Below are 20,178 nucleotides of genomic sequence, written 5' to 3' on the forward strand. Positions count from 1 at the left end.
TGGAAAACAGTATGGAGGCTCCTCAAAAAGGTAAAAATAGAGCTACCTACGACCCAGCAATTGCACTATAGGTATTTATCCAAAGGACACAAAAATAGTGATTTGAAAGGGCACATGTGCCCCAATGTTTATAGCAGCAATGTCCACAATAGCCAAAATATGGAAAGAGCCCAGATGTCCATTGACTGATGAATGGATAAAGAAGATATGATATACATGTGTGTATATATATGTGTGTGTGTGTACACATTATATATGTATGTATATGTATATATATACACACATTGTACATATGTGTGTGTATACCTACACACACACACACAATGGAATATTACTCAGCCATCAAAAAGAATGAAATTGCCATTTGCAATGACATGGATGGAACTACAGTGTATTTTGCTATGCGAAATAAGTCAGTCAGAGAAAGACAAATACCATATGATTTCACTCATATATGGACTTTAAGAAACAAAGCATATGAACATAGGGGAAGGGAAGGAAAAATAAAATAAGATAAAGACAGAGAGGAGGCCAACCATAAGAGACTCTTAAATATAGGGAACAAACTGAGGGTTGCTGGAGGGGTGGGGGGGTAACTCGGTGACGGGCATTAAGGAGGGCACTTGATGTAATGAGCACTGGGTGTTATATGCAACTAGTGAATCAGTAAATTCTACCCCTGAAACTAATAATGCACTATATGTGAACTAACATGAATTTAAATAAAATCTTGAAAAAAAAGAGAAAAATAATGAAATGCAAATTTAAAACACAATTATATACCATTCATACCCACAGATTATCAAGTTTTAAAGTTGACAATTCCAAGCATAGGCAAGGATATGGAGCAATGGGAACTCTGATACATTGCTGCTTATAAGTGCAGCCACTTTGTAAACCTCTTTGATCTGGTCTATCAAAGTTGAAGACCCAGCAATTCCACTCCTAGTCAAAATAACAACCAATATTCCATTTCCCACAACCTGCAAGTATGACTCCAAGGGAGCTCTGGCCCACAGCACTATAGGTCACAGCCCCAGGACATCTGATGGGCACTAGGTATTTCCCTACTGGGGTCCAGGGACTACCCTACTATACACAGCCAGAGACCCAGAACTTTTGGGGGCTGGGTGATGGGCTCACACATCTGGAGGGGCATGAGAGTAGCTCCTCAGCAGTGACTAAACACGGCTTCCCAGGGCTGCCACAGAGTTAAAAGTAAATTTAGGAATTTGGGGCAGTGGTTTTTTAGCAACTGGAACAAAAATTGCAATGTTTTAACGGTTGGCATCCCCTTAATAATCACCTTAATATTATTTACTGTTGCACATTAATCATAAATTTTCCCCAAGGAAACTTATGCACATGTACAACAGAATACATTAAAAGAATTTTAAGTAACCACTGATTAATCATAAGCAAAAAAAAAACAAAAAACAAAAAGAAAAGCAAAAAGGAAAATGGATGATAATGAAAACAGACCAATGTGGATGAGTCTCACAAATTGGAGTTGAGAGGGAAAAAAAAGACAAAAGAACACATACACTATGATTCTTTCATATAAAGGTTTGTTGTTTTTTTTTTAACATTTTATTTATTTGACAGAGAGACACAGCAAGAGAGGGAACACAAGCAGGGGGAGTGGGAGAGGGAGGAGCAGGCTTACCGCTGAGCAGGGAGCCCGATGCGGGGCTCGATCCCAGGACCCTGGGATCATGACCTGAGCCAAAGGCAGACGCTTAACGACTGAGCCACCCAGGCGCCCCTCATATAAAGGTTTTAACAGGTAAAACTAAACTATACTGTATAGAGAACCATAAATCATAAAGAAATGCAAGGAAATGATTAGTAGACTTGTGAAGGAGAAGGCTGGGTACAGAAAGGATTCTGGGGCAGTAGAAATGTCCTTTACTTTTTAACTCATCTGTGTAAGTTTAATGAACTCTTCTCTATTATCTTATATTTTGCAATAAAAGGGAAAAAAGTAAACATCTTCAAATAAGAGCTGGGAGCAGTGGCAGTCGGCAGCTGAAATATGATAGCACAAATGACATGAGAACCGGGCAGAGCTAGTATGAAAGCAACAAACAGGAAAGTGATTGGATAATAAAGGGCAGAAATGGTATTTATTCAAAGACAGATTATCACAGGACACAGAGCACCTGGACAGATGTGGAAGAGCTTCTTAGATCGGAGAGAAACTTCCAAGGCTAGTTTGCTGAATAAAAATGGGCACCAAGGGCAAAGTAAGCAAATATACTGTTTCTTTATTTGATTCTTGGTTTTTTTGTCTCTTTATAAATTTACTAAAACAAACTTCCTTCAGGATTACTCTCAGAAAGCAGCAATTTATTAAAGCTGATCAAAAAGATTTGAGTGAACTCATGCTAGGAATTTAAGGAAATTACTGTGGATTTGCCAAAATGCTTACTACCAAGAGTGTTCAATTAAATATTACTTATAAAGGCCAAAAAAAGAGAGACTTGCGTACCTATGCTATGAGAACAAAACAGAATTTGCATCTGTTAGAAATAAAGCTAGAGAAGAATATGGAAAATATTTATAGTATATTAATAAGTAGAAGAAGTAGATTACGAAGTATTACATACAAAAGATCCCATATAGGGATACTGAAAAAATTTACATCAAAAATCATAAAATGAGTGATAAAATTACAGGTGGATTTTGTTTTTTTAGTCTTATTTGTATTTTGAAACTTCCCATAATTAATATATATTGCATCTGCAATAAGACTCATGATATTTAAAAATATAATTCAAAATTGCATAACAATTATCAAAAATTATATATTCATGTGTCAAAGACCGGGAAAACCATACCAAAAGCAAAAATAGTAGCATTAGAATAGAGGATTATAGATTTGTTTCTTTCCACTTTCCTTCAATGTTACTTAAATTTAAATTTTTAAATATAATTTTAATTAATTCTATTTTATATAATTATCTGTTAATTATATAATTAATCTCCCCCTCTCCCTCTCTCTCAGGTTATTAAATGCAAAGCAGCCATTGCCTGGGAAACAGGCAAGCCCCTTTGCATAGAAGAGGTTGAGGTAGCTCCCCCCAAGGCTCATGAAGTTCGTGTGCAGGTAAGTGGGACTTTCCTAGCCGGTACACACGAGGCACTAAGTGCAGACTTGGCTTCTTCAGGTCCAGCCTGCGTGGCATAACTGAGAGTACCTGAAGTTTTACCTACAGCAGAACTACATTTTTAGGCCCAGATTAAAAAAAGGCATTATCCCAGGAGGGGTAAATTACTAATTATCAGTTGTTACTGATAACAGGCTTAACATTTATTTCTACTATCTTTATATTACTCATTAGCCCTAAGATTAGACCAAGGAATTCACTTCAGATGAGAATTAGTTAGGTTTTCTTTTTGTTTTCCAGTTGCCAGTTATTAAGTGTTATTAAAAGGAAGATAAAAAATTTGGTTCAAAACAAGGGAGAGGAAAGACCTGAAGGGCTGCCTGGGGCAGTAGAAGAGGCCTAGGGGCCCACGGTGGCGGAGGGGGGGGCGGGGAATGTGGGTGAGCAAGGAAAAGAGACCACACTGAGGAGACCGTGATCACAGATCGAAAGTCAGCAGAACTTCTCCATTTTCCCCACAGCCAGCCTGGCTTACATTTTTCCTAGGACCACTACAGGACAGGTTTATACATGAGAATGAATAGGATATCCTCACAAGCAGAATCCCGAAGAGTAAGGGGTATGTTAGTAACTGAGACAATCCTTTATCTGATATCTCTTTGAATTATAAAAATTGTATTATTTCTATTTCATTTCAACAAAATTTGCACAAGCCCTAGAAACCTGTGTTCCCTCCATTCCCTCTTCCTAAAAGATTCTGTTCAACTTTTCCCTATTACCTTTGATTTCTCCTCTCCTGGAGACACTAACTGTCAATTCCATCTCTTTGTATGATTTTCCAGTGGCAATGAAAGAAAACAAGGGCTTAGAAGAAAAGAATATATGCTGATATTTTTAATTATTCTTTTTTTTTTCCAAAATGTAATTCTTTTATTGAGCTCTAGGAATGTTGTAAAGTTTCAAGGTGACATTGGGCCTAAAAAACTACTCTCCTAACAACCACAATGATATGACAGAAACAGGCCTCAAGTCTGTGGTTGCCTTGTAGATAATCGCCACTGCCCTGTGCCATACTGATGCCCATATTATCAATCCTAAATTTAAAGAGGCCCTTCTCCCAGTGATCCTTGGCCATGAGGGTGCAGGAATTGTGGAAAGTGTTGGGCCAGGAGTGACCAACTTCAAACCAGGTATGTTCTTTCCTGAGTCCAATTAAATGGAAATGTCAGGATATTTCAAGGACTGATAAGAGTCCTGGCTTTGCATGCTATAGCTGATCTCTATTTATACAGGGGAACCCCATCTGTTCCAAAGACAAACTAAGTGAGACATACAATCTATCACAGTCTAACAAGGGGACAGAATATGTAAAATCAGAACCAATAAAATCTGGAAAATATGGTCACTTTATTTACATATAGCATTGAGAAACTGCTGTGAAGCGAAGCCACAAAGTGGGGCACAAATGGAAAATTTATAACAACCTCTTCTAAATAAAACCAAAATAATTTAATATCATAAAGAATTTAAAGAATGAGGACTTAGAGTTAGCTTGAGAAATATTATATATGTCAATGTTAGCTTAATGTGTCTTTTTGAAACTCTGTAACATAAAAATAGTATGTAAATGGAGCATGGCAATGGCTGAAATCATTTACTTCACATTTTATAACATATTCACAAAATACTGGAATATGGGCTACCTAATACTCACTTGTCATGTAGGATGACCCATATCATTCTTTCCTCCTTTAATGAGAATGCTTCAAACCTAGAAATATTTTAGATTCCATTCCCAAGCAAGATCAGAGAAACAAACCACTCCCATAAGTTCTGCATCCATCAATGAGTCTGGCCGATGCAGTCCTAGCTCTGCCACTTGCTGGATGTGTACTCCACCAGTGAAGTCACTTTTCTGTGACACAGCTCAGATTTCCGTTTCCTAAAGTGGGGAGAAAAGGTACCCATCTCAAAGGATTGTCTGAGAATTAAATGAGATAGTATGGGTAAGCAGTTAGTAGGGTGCCTAGCACATACTAAATGGTCATCAGAGGATAGAAGCCATTATTAAATTGAAATTGAGTAAAAGGCAGAAAAATATAGAATGTGAGAGTGAGGGGCACCTGGGTGGCTCAGCCATTAAGCGTCTGCCTTCGGCTCAGGTCATGATCCCAGAGTCCTGGGATCGAGCTCCGCATCCGGCTCCCTGCTCCACGGGAAGCCTGCTTCTCCCTCTCCCACTCCGCCTACTTGTGTTCCCTCTTTCACTGTGTCTCTCTCTGCCAAATAAATAAATAAAATCTTTAAAAAAAAAATGTGAGCGTGAACTAAATGGTGACACATGGCAATGACATAAAGTTTAATCTCCATATCCAGCACATTGTTGTCCACCTCTCCTATTATATAAGGATGTTCTGTTCAATACCGGATGTTTAGAAATGTAAAAAAAAAAAAAAAAAAAAATCGTCATGATGCAGAGAGTTGTGACGACAACAGAGCTCAGACAGGAGGACTCTGTAGCCAGTGGTATCAATGTAGATTTGTTGCTTGACTGCCCAGCAGCCAAAAAAAAAAAAGGAAAAAGTTAAAAAGACAGTATATGCAATACTTGGGGGAATCAGCGATCTTGTAAAGCAACAAAATACTACAGCCATCTATACTTTCTGCTGAACATAAAGTGTGTATCATAAAGAATGGTGTTGTCTACTGATTCATCTGGTAGAAACTTTTTACAAGCTGTATCTTAGGCACCATCCAACATATGGCCTTTCTTTCCAGGTGACAAAGTAATTCCACTCTACATGCCTCAATGTAGAAAATGCAAGTTCTGTCTGAGTCCACTCACAAATTTCTGTAAAAAACTCAGGTAAGCTCTATACACCGGTTAGTAAGACTATAAATTGGTGTAAATATTTGCAGAAGTACACTGGCAATACCTGGAAGAAGTTTCTACCTACCAATCCTAGTCCTAGGTGTATACAGGAAATTGTTGCAAAACTACCCAAAGAAACATATGCTAAAATGTTCACTGCAACATTGTTTATAACAGCATGTAAAAATAGCCCAATGTCCACCAATAAGACAATGGATTAACAAATTGCTATGTAGTAACACAGTGGAAAACTATGCAACAATGAAAAGGGTTAAACCTGATCTACATACAACAACACAGAATAATTTCACACACATAATGTTAAGGGAATGAAGCAAGCTTCTGACAAATATGTTTAGTAAGATATCACATACAAAACAGTACAATATACAGGGGCACCGGGGTGGCTCAGTCCATTAAGCCTCTGACTCCTGATTTCAGCTCAGCTCCTAATCTCAGAGTAATGAGATCAAGCCCCGCATCAGGCTCTGCCCTCAGTGGGGAGTCTGCTTCTCTCCTTCTCCCTCTCCCCACTCGCGCTGCTCTCTCTCTCAAATAAATAGATAAATCTTAAAAAAAAAAAAACAACTATATACAGTATAGTTTACGGTTACATGTGTATGTAGTAAAGGTATAAATACATCACTGGAATGATAAATGCCAAACGCAAAATAGTAGCTACTTCTATAGGAAATGAGAGAGGAATGAAATGAGGTGCAGTAATTTATTCCAAGGCCCACAGATAAAAGTCCTAGAGCTAGATTTTGAACATAGACCGTCTAACTCCAGACTCCAAAACCTTTATCATTTTATTCTTTAATGAGACTACATACAGAAAAATCTATTTGTCCTTAATGCCAAATGAAGCTAGTTATTTCAGAAGCTAAGTTGTATTACTCTTACATCTAATACTGTGCCTCAATTTCCTCATCTATAAAATGGGAATAATAATAATGCTTACTTCGCAGGGTTGTTGTAGATATTTAAAGAATTACATACACCCTTTTGCAAACTTTTAATGAAATAATAGATTTTGGCAATGACCATCAATTCTTTCTAACATCACAAAAAGAGAGAGAATAAGGCATTATGTGTCTCCAGATGAAGATACACAATACCATCTTTGAAATATTCCTACAAAAATATAAAACCTAAATTAAATCAACCAATTAGATTGAAAATACTAGTTCAGAGGAAATACAGGGATGGAAAAATGTATTAAACCCAATTACAGGAATGTAATCAGAAAAATTCAGAATGAGGAAAACTGTACAGAACAAATGACTGTTTCTTCAACATACAAATTGCAAAGGAAAAAAACAAGGAGGGAGGTGAGAACCTGTCATTTTTTAAAAGAGACAACACACCTATCAACGAAATGCAATATGTCAATCTAAAAGAATCTATATTTTTGAGATACATACTAAAATATTTACAAATGAAAATAGTAATGTGTGAGGTTTACTTCAAAACCATCCCATGGGGGAGGGTAGGTGCTGGGGGAGGGTCGGTGCTGGAGGTGGGGATTGGGGGGTTTAAAGACGCCAGAAGATCAGCCCCGAGATGGTAACTGCTGAAGCTGGGATATGGTTGCACGGACATTCAACACGCCAGTCTTTCTACTTTTATATACAGTTGAGTTTTCCATAATAAATTTTTTTTAAGAATTAATACATACAAACCCCTAAGAGAGTTTCTGGCACATAAAAAGTATTCAATAAAAAGTTTATCATCATCTTTAGACTACTTCTGACTACATATTTAGGTGTAAAGTCTCAAGTAATTTTCTCAATTTTTCTATCTCAGAAAATTGTCATAACAAAAATATAACACCTAACCTTTTTTTTCAGGAGTGTAATCAGTGGCCCATTTACATTCTCTTTTTTGTATCTTTTTTTTTTTTTAATTTTCTAGTCCAGTGAAAAATCCTCTTGTTGATCAAGAACTACTGGAAGACAAAACCAGTAGGTTTACCTGCAAAGGAAAACCAATTTACCATTTCATGGGGACCAGTACCTTCACTCAGTACACCGTAGTGTCGGATATAAATCTTGCCAAAATCGATGATGATGCAAATTTAGAGAGAGTTTGTCTGTTTGGATGTGGGTTTTCAACTGGCTATGGAGCTGCAATCAACAATGCCAAGGTAAAAGTGGTTCATCACCAGGGAGCATAAAATAGAATTTTACTAGGAGACAGTGATAAAGCAGCTAGTTACTCTTCAAGCCCTAGTTCTGTCATTTATTACCTCTGTGGCGTAAGGCAAGTTATTTAACCTCTCCACTCCTACTCTCTGCAATAAACATCTACTACAAATAGTTATGGGGCTAATTAAATCATATTACATACGTAAGACATCTGGCCCAACAGCTGGCATATCATTGGCACCCGGTTCATGTTAATTTCTTTTCCTATACTAATATGTTAGATTACAGACCACCCCTACCTTAAACACAACATGCTTAAATATGTCCCCTAAATATGAATGCTCACTCTGGGACAGCAGACCCAGTCAAGAGGCAACAGAAACTAGATACCCCCCATCTCCATAGAGTCACCCCTGCTTTCTCCCTGATCCTGCAGATTTCTCTCCCTCCAACTGGTGATTCATCTCTGCTTCTCATCCTGGCCCTTTGTGGCTCCAAGGGAGTGTGCGTCAGGTGGCAGCCCTAAGGGTGGCAAGATGCATCCCTGGAAGCCCATGTTAGAATTCAGAAGCTTCCACAAAACTGTTCAGTGAGAACTGGACAGATGTCAGTACCACTTGGATGCCTCAAACAACCCCGGTATTTAAATCTCTTTCTCATCAGTCTTCATCCCTTGAGTTCAAACTGCAAAATGCAACCAGAGTGGTCTTTCTAAACAACAAATGTGAAGATTTCATTCCCCTTGCATACTCCACTTTTCTGTCAGCAGGCTAGTGTTTCTCCCTAACTCTCCCTTCACGGGCTTACCGTTCCCCAAGGCCTGACCCTGAGTATCCGGGCTCCAATCACTGTGACCCTGGGTTTTCCATGCCTGGCTCCCACCAACACTGCCTGGGATGCTCCCCCACCTCTTCTGGCTGACTCCATTTTTTGTTGTTGTTGTTGTTACTTCCTATCAGAAACCCTCCAGCCTCCTAGGCATGCATTAGGTGTCCCTCCCAGTTTCCCCCAAAATATCTGTGTTTATCCCTGTCTTCCTTCTTATCACACTCTGGAGAAATTTTCCATTTATTTCTCCTTCCTTTTAGACTATTTGCTCCTTGAGGGCAAGAACTCTCTCTTGTTCATTGTGATATCTCCAGAGCCTAGCCCTGTGCCTGGCACACAGTAGGAACTGGATAATTTTTCAATGAATGAATGAATGAAGCCAGGCTCCTATGCAACCCTTAAAACATCTTGATAAGGCTTGATCCTCAGCTTAAAAATCCAAATACTCCTTTTTATCAGGTTACCTGGAATTGTTCAAGTGTCAAGGAAATAAACTCAGCCTAACCAAAATAAAAAAGCTGATCTGATAGCCAGAATATCAAGATAAGACTTCCCATTGAGAATTGGTCAAGCAGACAGGAATGCTACTTTTTGCTATCAGTATATTAAAAATGAAAAATTGTATGGGAAGTTAGACTACAATCTGAAGGCTGCTAGAGGAAGGGTATTGTTAACTGAGTGGAGTTAAAAGCAGATGTAACCTTGGCAGTCAAGGCATATTCTCCTCTAGATAGCACTGGAAGAATTATTGCTCTTTGGGCCACCCTCTCCCCTTTCCTGGACCCCATGCAGACTATCACCTTCTCCTACTCTAGTCTTTCTTCAGGAATATTAACACTAGAGACTCAGCTACAGTTTTCTTTAAAATCCATTCAAAGTTGATGTAAATTTCTAGGTCCTGTTCTTCTCATTGTTGAGGAACACTTAAACCACTTCATAGGAGCTTAGGGAAGAAAAGAGAAATGAATCTGATAGGAACAAGCTAAGAGAAGAAATATCAGTAATTCTAGCCAAAAGGCAAGAGCTTTAATAAAGTTTAATTTACTTCTGGGAAGAAAAGTAATGAAACAACTTTGTGTAATTATTGGGAGACCTGCGCCCAGCATCACCAGGACTCCTAATTCTTTTTAATCTGCTCGTATCCTTTACTGACAAATTAATCATATTTCACAGAGATCTTTGGAAGCATGAAAATGTCCCGTAACAGTGTTGTCTACAAATAGATAATCATCCACGATGTACAGTCCTAATTCTCAAATGGGGAGAGGGGTACTTTATAGTGACCCTCCCCCCACTACTGCAATCAAAGGCACTTTTACACATAGCCATCTAGTTGGTTTAACACAATTAATAGTGTATTCCAATTATACTGTTGTGAGCTATGTACAACTACTGTGTACAACATTGCCTCAATGAGAAAAATGCCCTTCTACTCAATGACACAGGCAAACTTTTGAACACAGTCTGTAGAGAAATGTATTTGGAACTATACTGAACACATGCCACAATATTAAATAGCACATTGTGTATATAGAACAATATTCTGAATATTTGTAAAAAATGTTTTATTTTGCCCTGAGTAGCAAAAGTCAGTGTATGCATGCCTGATATCATGCATAAATTAAAGTAAGAGATACACATTCTCTCTATTCCTTAATAGTTTTGTTTCCAATTTAGAATGTATCAGTACTTTCCTTGGGCAGATTCCTCTTTCCCTTTTGTTTATGCTTTAAGTCTAACAGTTCCCCATCATCATTAGAAAATATTACTTAAGCATCTCTCTGTGTAGTGTTTTCTTACCATTATACACTCTCAGAATAACACATTCCAGTTACAGCAACTTTCCCTATTATCTGGTATATTCAGTTTTTATTTAATTCAATGCAACAAACATTTATTAAAGACCCAACCTACAGAATACTCTTAATAGAAATGTAGAAGATAATATGCCTTCAAAGAACTTACAGTCTTTTGAAGAAACACACAAATACAAAATCAATCAACCAAGGCAGATTATAAATACAATATAGAAAAAGCAAAAAGGTGGGCACTAATTCCTGATTGAAGAATCAAGAGAAGTTTTATGGGGAGAGTGTCATTTAAGTTAGGCCTAGAAGTAGAGGTCACATTTTAATTAGAGGAAATAAGGTGAGAAGTGCATCACGCTGAGGAAACAGCATGAACTGAGGATGAGGAAAGGAAGCCACGACAGTGTAGAGTGACTACAGCAATGGGACTACCACAGAGATGAAGCTGGAAGTTAGCTGGTCAGCCCTAAAAACCCTTTAATTTGATGCAAAGAAATCTGGATTTCATTCCATTTAAATTAACTGATGATCTGGGATGTGAATTAATTCACATTTAGAGAAACAGCACTCATTCAAAACCAACTATATAATACTAATACAACCAAATAAGGCCTATTAAAAATATAAATTAATTATGATCTATTGGAAAAGGAAAATAATAAACCCTTTAAAATGTGTGGGTTTTAAAATTCTGTTCTGATAACAGTAAAGGGAAGAGGAAAACAAGCAGATTATTTTCACTTGGGTTTGTTTCTGATGAGCTGATAATTCTAACGGCATTCAAATGATTCTCCATATTTAGCCAGTGACCCAGCCATTTTCATATTGGCAGATTTCCCCCATTAGCTGTATCATTTAGTTTTATGACAGGCAGTCTTTCATTTACATGTTCCTGCCTCCACCTTACTCACTTTCTTTAAAAAAAAAAAGTGAGGCCACTTCCTTTAAAAGTTAATTTATAATTTTGCTGCCTGCAGGTCACCCCTGGTTCTACTTGTGCCATCTTTGGCCTAGGAGGTGTTGGTCTTTCCGCTATAATGGGTTGTAAAGTAGCAGGAGCTTCCAGAATCATAGCTATTGACATCAACAGTGAGAAGTTTACAAAGGCCAAAGCCCTTGGAGCCACTGACTGCCTCAATCCTCGAAACCTAGATAAACCCATCCAGGAGTTCATCATTGAAATGACCAATGGAGGTGTGGATTTTGCCCTTGACTGTGCAGGTGGACCTGAAACCATGGTATGTCTATTTTTTATAAAAGTATATAATTAATTACATTTAGTAACATTAATAAACATTGGCAATATGTTTATATTGAGAGTTATTTTACATTTAATATTAATATACTTATATATGTGTTTAATTTATATTTTCATATAAATATTTATATTACATTGCATGTATTAATATTTAACTAATAAATATTAATATTTACTTAGTAGGTTATTAATATTTCTGTATGTCCTTCCACATGAAATTCAGCAAAAAGAGAAAACTTAGAAATGAAAATTTAGAAGAACTGTGCCTATGAGAAATAAGAAAGAAAAAAAGAGAAAAGGCGGATTTAGAGGAGGGAAGAAGACAGGCTGACATATGTCACCCCTAACAGCTGGAGGTATTCCACTCCCACCTAAAAGCAGAAACGCAAATAGTTAGCGATCTACAAACAATCCAGTTCTGTCCATCAGATCTCAATAAACGGGCTGCAAAATTAGGTCCACATCATAAATCTGAAATTTTCAATATATTCAATATATTAAACACACACACACACACACACATACACACACTGCAAAATTAAAAAGTAGATCTTTTTTCCTAAACACTACAATTTGGTATCATTCAGATTTCTTCTCTCAGGACAAGCTACATAATTTGCAGGTCTTTCTAGGAACAGGGCCCTAAGCAACTGCACCAGCTGGAGACCCACGAAGTCAGCCCTGTTTATTCTTACTTGAGAAAGTGGGGTAAAGAGCCAACCACACAGACAACACATGGAAAAGTTAGTTTGACAGACTGCCCAGCCTCACTCCAGTGAATGTTCACTTGATGCGTATTTGCTCAAAGACACTAAGTAGAGTTTTGTTTTGTTTTATGAAATGACCAATTTATCGACTAATTATCTGCCTATGGATTCTTATTTCATGAGTGAGATCTGTGGAGTAACTACGCATTATGCGCTTTTATTTACGACTTCACTCAACGTGGCTCCCAAAACCCTCCTCTAGGGAGGTTATAAAAAATAGAATTCTGTACTTCAACTTCCCAGCAGCAGGCTTGGTACAGTTCTTCCCCTTGGTTCTTACCCAACTGATGCATTCTGCAGAAGAGAATGAAGTTGGGGAGGAGCTGCTGAAAGCATCAGTCTCCCTTCCTGCGTCTCTCCTCTCAGAATGGTTTAACTGGAATAATGTAACTGCTTAAAGGACAATTTGGCAGGTAATAAGCACTCAATAAATGTTAGCTATTACTGAAAATGCATGCATTAAGGGCTCCTCATCCTGCACTGCTCCCGTGTTCAATGCTTCAGACCCTCTTTTTAAATTATCCTTGGCATCTGCAACTTACAATGTGCTACATCCATTCTTCTACTTTGCACAGCTCAAATTTTTTTCAAACATTGAAATTCAGCCTATTGACCTTATTTTTCCAGTACAGAGATTCTCAACACTGGCTACACTTCAGAAATGCCTGGGGAGTTGTTACTGTCATTGTTTAGAACCTATGAATGGACCATATGCCAGGATATTCTCATGAGTCTAGGGCCCACATACCAATATTTTTTACAAGTTACTTAAGCTGAGAACCACTTGATCTAAAATTTGGCAGGTTCTATTATTATTTAAATTATGGAATAGAATTATACCAGAGAATCCAAATAAGAATAGATGGATTTCTTTAATCACAAAAAGATCAGCTACCTACCCATCCATCAAATTTCCATAACTAAGGAAAGCTAAATTTCTCAGTTGTAGAGGAGATTCCAGTAATGCATGTGAACTTGAGTTCAATGACCACTAATTCTCTAAAGCAGCCCAAAGAATCCAACAGAACAATCAGAAAGTTACAATAACGGAACTATTATAAAGTTTTGAGAAGTAAAAGTAATTCTCATCAAAAGTTATCAGAAGCTTCTAAATAAAACCCTGTACTTGCATATAATACCCATTTTTAACTAAGTCATCATTAGGGAGATGAATTGCTTGCTTGAAGCAAAGCTCCAGAAATGCAGAAAAGGCAAACAGGGGGCCGCCTGAGTGGCTCAGTCAGTTGGGCATCAGACTCTCGATTTCAGCTTGGGTCATGATCTTGGGGTCATGGGATCGAGCCCTGCACTGGGCTCTGCATTCAGCAAGCAGTCTGCTCAGGATACTCTCTCCCTCTGACCCTCCTCCTCCCCCACATACGCTCTCTCTCTCTCTCACTCTCAAATAGATGGATAAATCTTTAAAAAAAAAAAAAAGGCAAACAGGAAAAATATTTTAAAACTAAAATAGAGAATAGGAGTCAATGTAAATAGCTACCTACAGGTAACAAGTAAGATCTATGAATTTTCCCCTCTCCATGATCTCTCTATACAGCATAAACAAAAATATTTCTGCCATATAAAAAGTGCATATGTAGAAGAGTTGCTATTAGGAATGTTATGAATTCTCAAAACAATAAATAAACATTTATTCAAATAAAAATTTCAAAACACATTCTAAAAGTTCTAGGTCACCGCATCTACCATCGCTAGTAAGACAGACAAAGAAAAGGGGGAGAATTTACTGTACTTCAAATTGCTTCTTCTTTTAAGGGCACCTGGGTGGCTCAGTCAGTTAAGCGTCTGCCTTCGGCTCAGGTCATGATCTCAGGGTCCTGAGACTGAGTCCCGCGTTGGGCTCCCTGCTCAGCAGGGAGCCTGCTTCTCTCTCTCCCTCTGCTGTCCCCCCTCACCCTGCTTGTGCTCTCTCACTCTTGCTCTCTCAAATAAACAAAGAAATAAAGAAATTCCTTCTTTTATATAGTGATCAGTAATGAAAAAAGCTGTACTTCCTATTGAGACTCTTGTAAAAGTAAAAATTGCCCCAACAAGTCAGAATTAAGTTGAGCACTGACTATGGCAAAGGATCTAAAACAAAGTTTACACTTTCATTCTTTAAGATTAGTCTCAGAAGATTTAAATGTTCATCTATTTACCATACAGCTTCTTGTGGAATGGCCATCCGCAAGTTTGTATCTTTCTCAAATCTCTTTACATTTTCAAACCTGGGCATTTTTGTATTAACCCCAAACTTGCAGCAGGTTAACATAATACGGTTTTCTCTCTCATGGGAAGATCAGTGCAACTCCCCTGGACCACCACCTTCCATGCAGCAACTCAGCAACCAAGGCTCAATCAAGTGCACCTTCTCGGCTTCACGGGGGCAACACGAGGTGATCTTGGGTGTTAGAGTAGGAGAGCTCACAGCCGGCAGGTTGCACAGCGGCTTTTCTGTTTCGTCTACAAAATACCACACGTCACAATACCACACATTGTTCTGTTTCGTCTACAAAATACCACACGTCACAGAGCCCATGGCCCTGAAGTAGTTACGTGACTCTATCAAACTCTGAGAGCTGAGGGACCTAGAGAAGCATATGAAATGTTTTATGAGCAAGAGCCTGTGTCAGATTCTGTTTAACTGTGCTGCTCTGTTTTAAAATAGCACTTTTTTATTTATCCTACATTGAGATATACCAAGTTTACAGCGTGTACCTCATTTCCTAGGTTCTAGTAAATACATATTCATCCTCTCTTCATGACTTCAAGGATTATGTTTTTGTGCCTCTGAAACTGCAAATCTTTTAGTACATACCCACGGCAGATCACCGAGAACTTGATTAGAATGTATAATATTTATCTTCTAGAGTTCTTTCCTAACTTCACATGTTTTTTTCTTGGCATGCAATGAAATACACTCCAGGTTCAGCATAACTATGGTATTAAACAGAAGGAAATAATAGGTTCTGTTTCTTTGTAATATCTTTTTTTGATGAAGTTCTAATTTTTAATGAATGGCCTATCTGAAACTGAACAGTGGCGCTTCAAGTGTCAATCAACAATACCATAACCTCTTTAGCTTGAGTACTCTTATATGCAGAGTTGTATATATTTTCCCTAAAGCATTGTACATACCTACACTAGAGTTCATGTTCTACTTGTTCTACTTATTCAGCTAATCCTTTCTGTTTGACCTTCCAGAGAGCAGCCCTGGACAGTACAATAGTAGGCTGGGGATCATGTACTTTCATTGGAGTAGACTCTGAAATGAGAGGATTGATGGTATCTCCAGTGGAGCTAATAATGGGCCGTACCATAAATGGAACATGCTTTGGTGGTCAGTTTTTTTTCTCTTTTAATTTTCTCCATAGTGGTATGCAAATTCTTATAAAGAAGATTATTGAATGGAAAGGAAAACTGTTTAAATATTGAGTGCCTAATAACACATCTAGAGACTGCACAAAAGTTATTCTAGGAATTATTTGAAAGTAAACAGTTTCTATATATGGATAACTACAATTTGCAAACTGAAATTCAATTTGCATTAAAATCAACCAACACAGAGGAACAAAAGGTAAACTTTGACCAAAGGGAGATAATTCCTTATCTAGAAATAGGAACTAATTTTAACACTTCTTATTAAGAAAAACTTTTAATTAAATAAAAGTGTAGAAAATTAAAGATGGGAGGGATAATCCATTTGAAGCAACCCAAATCTTACCTAGTAATTTCATTCATTCAACAAACTGATTAAACTACTGTCACCTACCATGTCTTTACTTGGCATTTTGGTCAAATTACAGGTTGGAAAAGCATCGATTCTATCCCAAAGCTGGTTACTGACTACAAGAATAAGAAATTTGATCTGGACATACTGGTGACTCATACCCTGCCTTTTGACAAAATCAATGAGGCATTTGACCTGATGAACCAAGGCAAAAGGTAAATTAACAAACAGAGGAATAAGTGGTTTGAAAAACCTTTACGATGACTCTTTATTTGATGTTAAGAACTAACCAGTTTGTCTTTTCTGACATTTTCCACATCATCACACGTCCTAGATGTGCTTGAAAGATTAAATAGTGGCCTCTGGAAAAAAGAAAAGCTTCCTACTCTATTTCCATAATATACACTGCCACACACTATCCCAACATAGAGTGGTGATATAAACTGATACATATTTTCCCTTTCACAAACAACTGTTAACTCAGTTGGGGCTGCTCCCTAGAAAGAAAGGTTTCCACAGTATAATGTCATGTCACTCTGGTGCAATACAGCCCTGGGTCTCGCATCATTATGTTCTGCAATTAACAAAAGAATGCCCACTCCAGGCCCTTCATGATCAGAACCAGGTGAAAACCATGGATATGTGAGCAGTGAGTGGCTCGTTTAAAGAAACCTCAAGGATGACCCAACGCTCTCTTGCTTTGTCCCAGGTCTCCTATAAGATAACGTTCTGATCCACAGTTTTAGCTATATTGTGCTCCTCTGGCACAGACCCTGAGAACTAATTTATAGAAATGTCCCAACTGGGGGATCTGTAGCAATTGAGGAGCAGGGGACACTAGGATCAATGATTTTGGTTAAAATGATCAAGCACAGCTTGGTCAATAGAAGCAAAAGGAAAAACACCAGGAACAGTTTCACAGAGGAGATGAAGGACCAAATAAGCAACAAAAAGAGAAGATATCACAAAATAGGGAGTGGGGGGGAGCCTAAAGTTAAATGACATGAGTTTGAAGCAGAAAATAAATGTAGCAAAAGAAGAAAATGGGTCCATGATGTGAGGACCCAGGCTACTTCCTGGGGAAGAAACCTGAGAAATTATTTCTACTGACAGGAACTCTCTAATTTTCAAACACACTAGGTGCAACGTATCAAAAAGAAGTTCAATAAAAAGAAAAAGAAAAAAGAAACATTATTTAAGCTATACAAAATAACTTAGTGTATAAGCCCTGCAATATCTTGCACAATCTCAATATCCCCATAAGGAGCAGCCCTTATGTCAGGAGTTAGGTTGGGAGTTTGGGGCCTTAGACCCTAAAACTCTTATCTCCTCCACCACCACACCTTTTCCCCTAGAGTTCTCAGTTATGGAATATATCCACAAGGAATGCTAAGTGGCAGCTAAATGGAAAATGGTGAATTACTTTATTAACAGCTGGGCAAGTCTCCCATACTCTTAAAGTAGGCCTGATAATCAGTGGAAGAATGGAAGGCCGAGGGCTAGATACCTGAATGAGGCCACCTACTTCCCCTCTGGCTCACTGGGAAGACCACATTACTGCCCACACCGATGGAATGGTGACAGTGGAAAAGGAAGAGGATGGGACTTAGCATATGGATATAGAAGCAAGGAAGTAGAGAGAGTACAACACCCAGTTGGTCTTTTAAGGTGCAGTGACCCCAACTCATGGTGAGGAAAGGACACAGAGGTTCTCTCTCCACAGGCAGACAGTTGTAGTTCCAGTCTCTGGGTGAAGACAACATCATGGATGGCAACCTGCTAATGCCAGGGATTCCACAGCTCCAGCAGCAAGGTGGAACATACGGAAGTCTCTGTTCTTGAGGCTTACCCCCTTCTTTGCTTCTGCGTGTTGAAGGAATTATCCAGGAGTAAGAATATTTAGGTTCTCAGAAAGCATCATCCCAACACACCAAGCAGTTACTATTCCAAGATGAAAACCCCACTACAACCTTAGCATGTTTACTCTGTAGCACCATCAGGCAGCACAGACCTCACCCAGGGTCACGTGAGGGTCCCCAACTTTTCCCAGCTTCCTAGCATCATATACAAAGTATTATTAATTCCATGAATGTCAAGATAAAAGAAATTAGGGATAATGTGCTAATTTCTTTTCTTGATATATGTCTATAAAGAAAGATTAAACCAAATGCTGAAAGAAAAATACAAAAATTATTTGTGAGTTTTGGTTAGATTTACCATAAAAATTATGCTATTGTCTTATTATTAACAGCATTCGAATAGTCCTGACCTTCTGAAGACACCAGGAACAAACTGGAATACTACCTGACTGAATCTGAACCCTTCTTGTTAATTTATAACCTGTAATAATGATCCAAGGATTGCCATGAATTTAAACAACTATTTACAGTTAACATCTCAACATCAAATAGTTATAAACATCACAGCATTTTTAAATATATTGATATTTCCTGTTTAGTAATTATGATAACTGATGTGTTATTGAATAGAATTACAGGATGAGAATTGTTTAAAACTAGTTCTGGAGAGGTGGGAGCGGGGAATGAAGAGTAATAAGTAAAGCTAGATTGGCTGTTTGTTTATAATTTTTTAGGTTGGGTGATAAATATATGGGGTTTCATTATACTGTTCCCTCTACTTTTGTTTATGCTTAAAATTTTCCATAATAAAATCATTTTTACTAGAAAAAAATTACTATTATATATGTGTACATAAGATACATGTGTCTTTAAAATATGTCATATATATAAAATGCTATTACATAATTTCTGGGTTTCAATAAGCTACAAGCTAATCTTCTTTAATAAGCTGCTAAATAATTTCCTTTTTAACATCCGGTATTTTCTTTTCTCTTAGCCCTGTTTTACCACTATGAACTGTAATCACAAGCAGTGGGATATCAGAAGCTATATAAATGAGTATAGATATATAAAAAATGAAGATTTTTTAAAAGAAAAAACACACCTATACTCTCAAATTTCCATCTTTATTAATTGCCCTTTTCACCTTTGATAATCATGACAACATATAATGTTTAGAGCTTTAGAGTTTAACAATCCGTAATTAGCACTAAGTATTTTTTATAGTCAATTAAAAGTGACGGAGAGCAAAGTACCTATTATAAATGCAGTAAGTAAAAAGTTACAAGACGTAACAATTAGATTTATATAGGCTTTAGTGGGAAAGGAGGGGAAAAAATTAAAAATAAAAAAGATTTGGGCGCCTGGGTGGCTCAGTTGGTTAAACGACTGCTTTCGGCTCAGGTCATGATCCTGGAGTCCCTGGAGCGAGTCCCGCATCGGGCTCCCTGCTCGGCAGGGAGCCTGCTTCTCCCTCTGACCCTCCCCCCTCTCATGTGCTCTCTCTCTCTCATTCTCTCTGTCTCAAATAAATAAATAAAATCTTTAAAAAAATAAAAATAAAAATAAAAAAGATTTATATGAAAAGTAAAATGAGTGTTTTCAAACAATTATCCTCATGATGCTACAATGGACAGCTTAAGGATAAGAGATAATAATTTGGATGGGAGTAACAAACACTAGCTATCAGCTTAGCCTAATTCCTGAAACCCCCTAGTTTTATTTTTAAATGTTTACCACATATTGAACTCTGAGAGAAGATAAACCTCTCGGAAGCTTTGGCAGAGGAGGTTGATAATATC

General features: G+C 37.7%; 1 protein-coding gene and 1 long non-coding RNA gene across 3 annotated transcripts in view; one reads left to right on the plus strand and one right to left on the minus strand.

Annotated features, from left to right (window-relative positions):
- Positions 1 to 2,004: 2,004 nt before the first annotated feature.
- ADH4 (alcohol dehydrogenase 4 (class II), pi polypeptide) lies at positions 2,005 to 19,153 on the plus strand. Its single transcript, XM_021680385.1, has 9 exons — positions 2,005 to 2,246; positions 3,008 to 3,109; positions 4,159 to 4,300; positions 5,889 to 5,976; positions 7,897 to 8,128; positions 11,743 to 12,003; positions 15,992 to 16,127; positions 16,594 to 16,732; positions 18,769 to 19,153. Exons 1-9 carry the CDS (start codon positions 2,229 to 2,231, stop codon positions 18,791 to 18,793), a joined length of 1,143 nt encoding a protein of 380 aa, XP_021536060.1. The 5' UTR covers positions 2,005 to 2,228; the 3' UTR covers positions 18,794 to 19,153.
- The window catches only part of LOC110572114, a 30,831-nt gene continuing 15,608 nt past the window's right edge, over positions 4,956 to 20,178 (minus strand). For both annotated transcript variants that reach the window (XR_002479831.1, XR_002479832.1), the window contains exon 3: positions 4,956 to 5,052. This is a non-coding gene — a long non-coding RNA (uncharacterized LOC110572114). The remainder of the gene's footprint in view (positions 5,053 to 20,178) is intronic.

This window comes from Neomonachus schauinslandi, chromosome 2, assembly GCF_002201575.2.
Source record: "Neomonachus schauinslandi chromosome 2, ASM220157v2, whole genome shotgun sequence".
NCBI classification, from domain to species: Eukaryota; Metazoa; Chordata; class Mammalia; order Carnivora; family Phocidae; genus Neomonachus; species Neomonachus schauinslandi.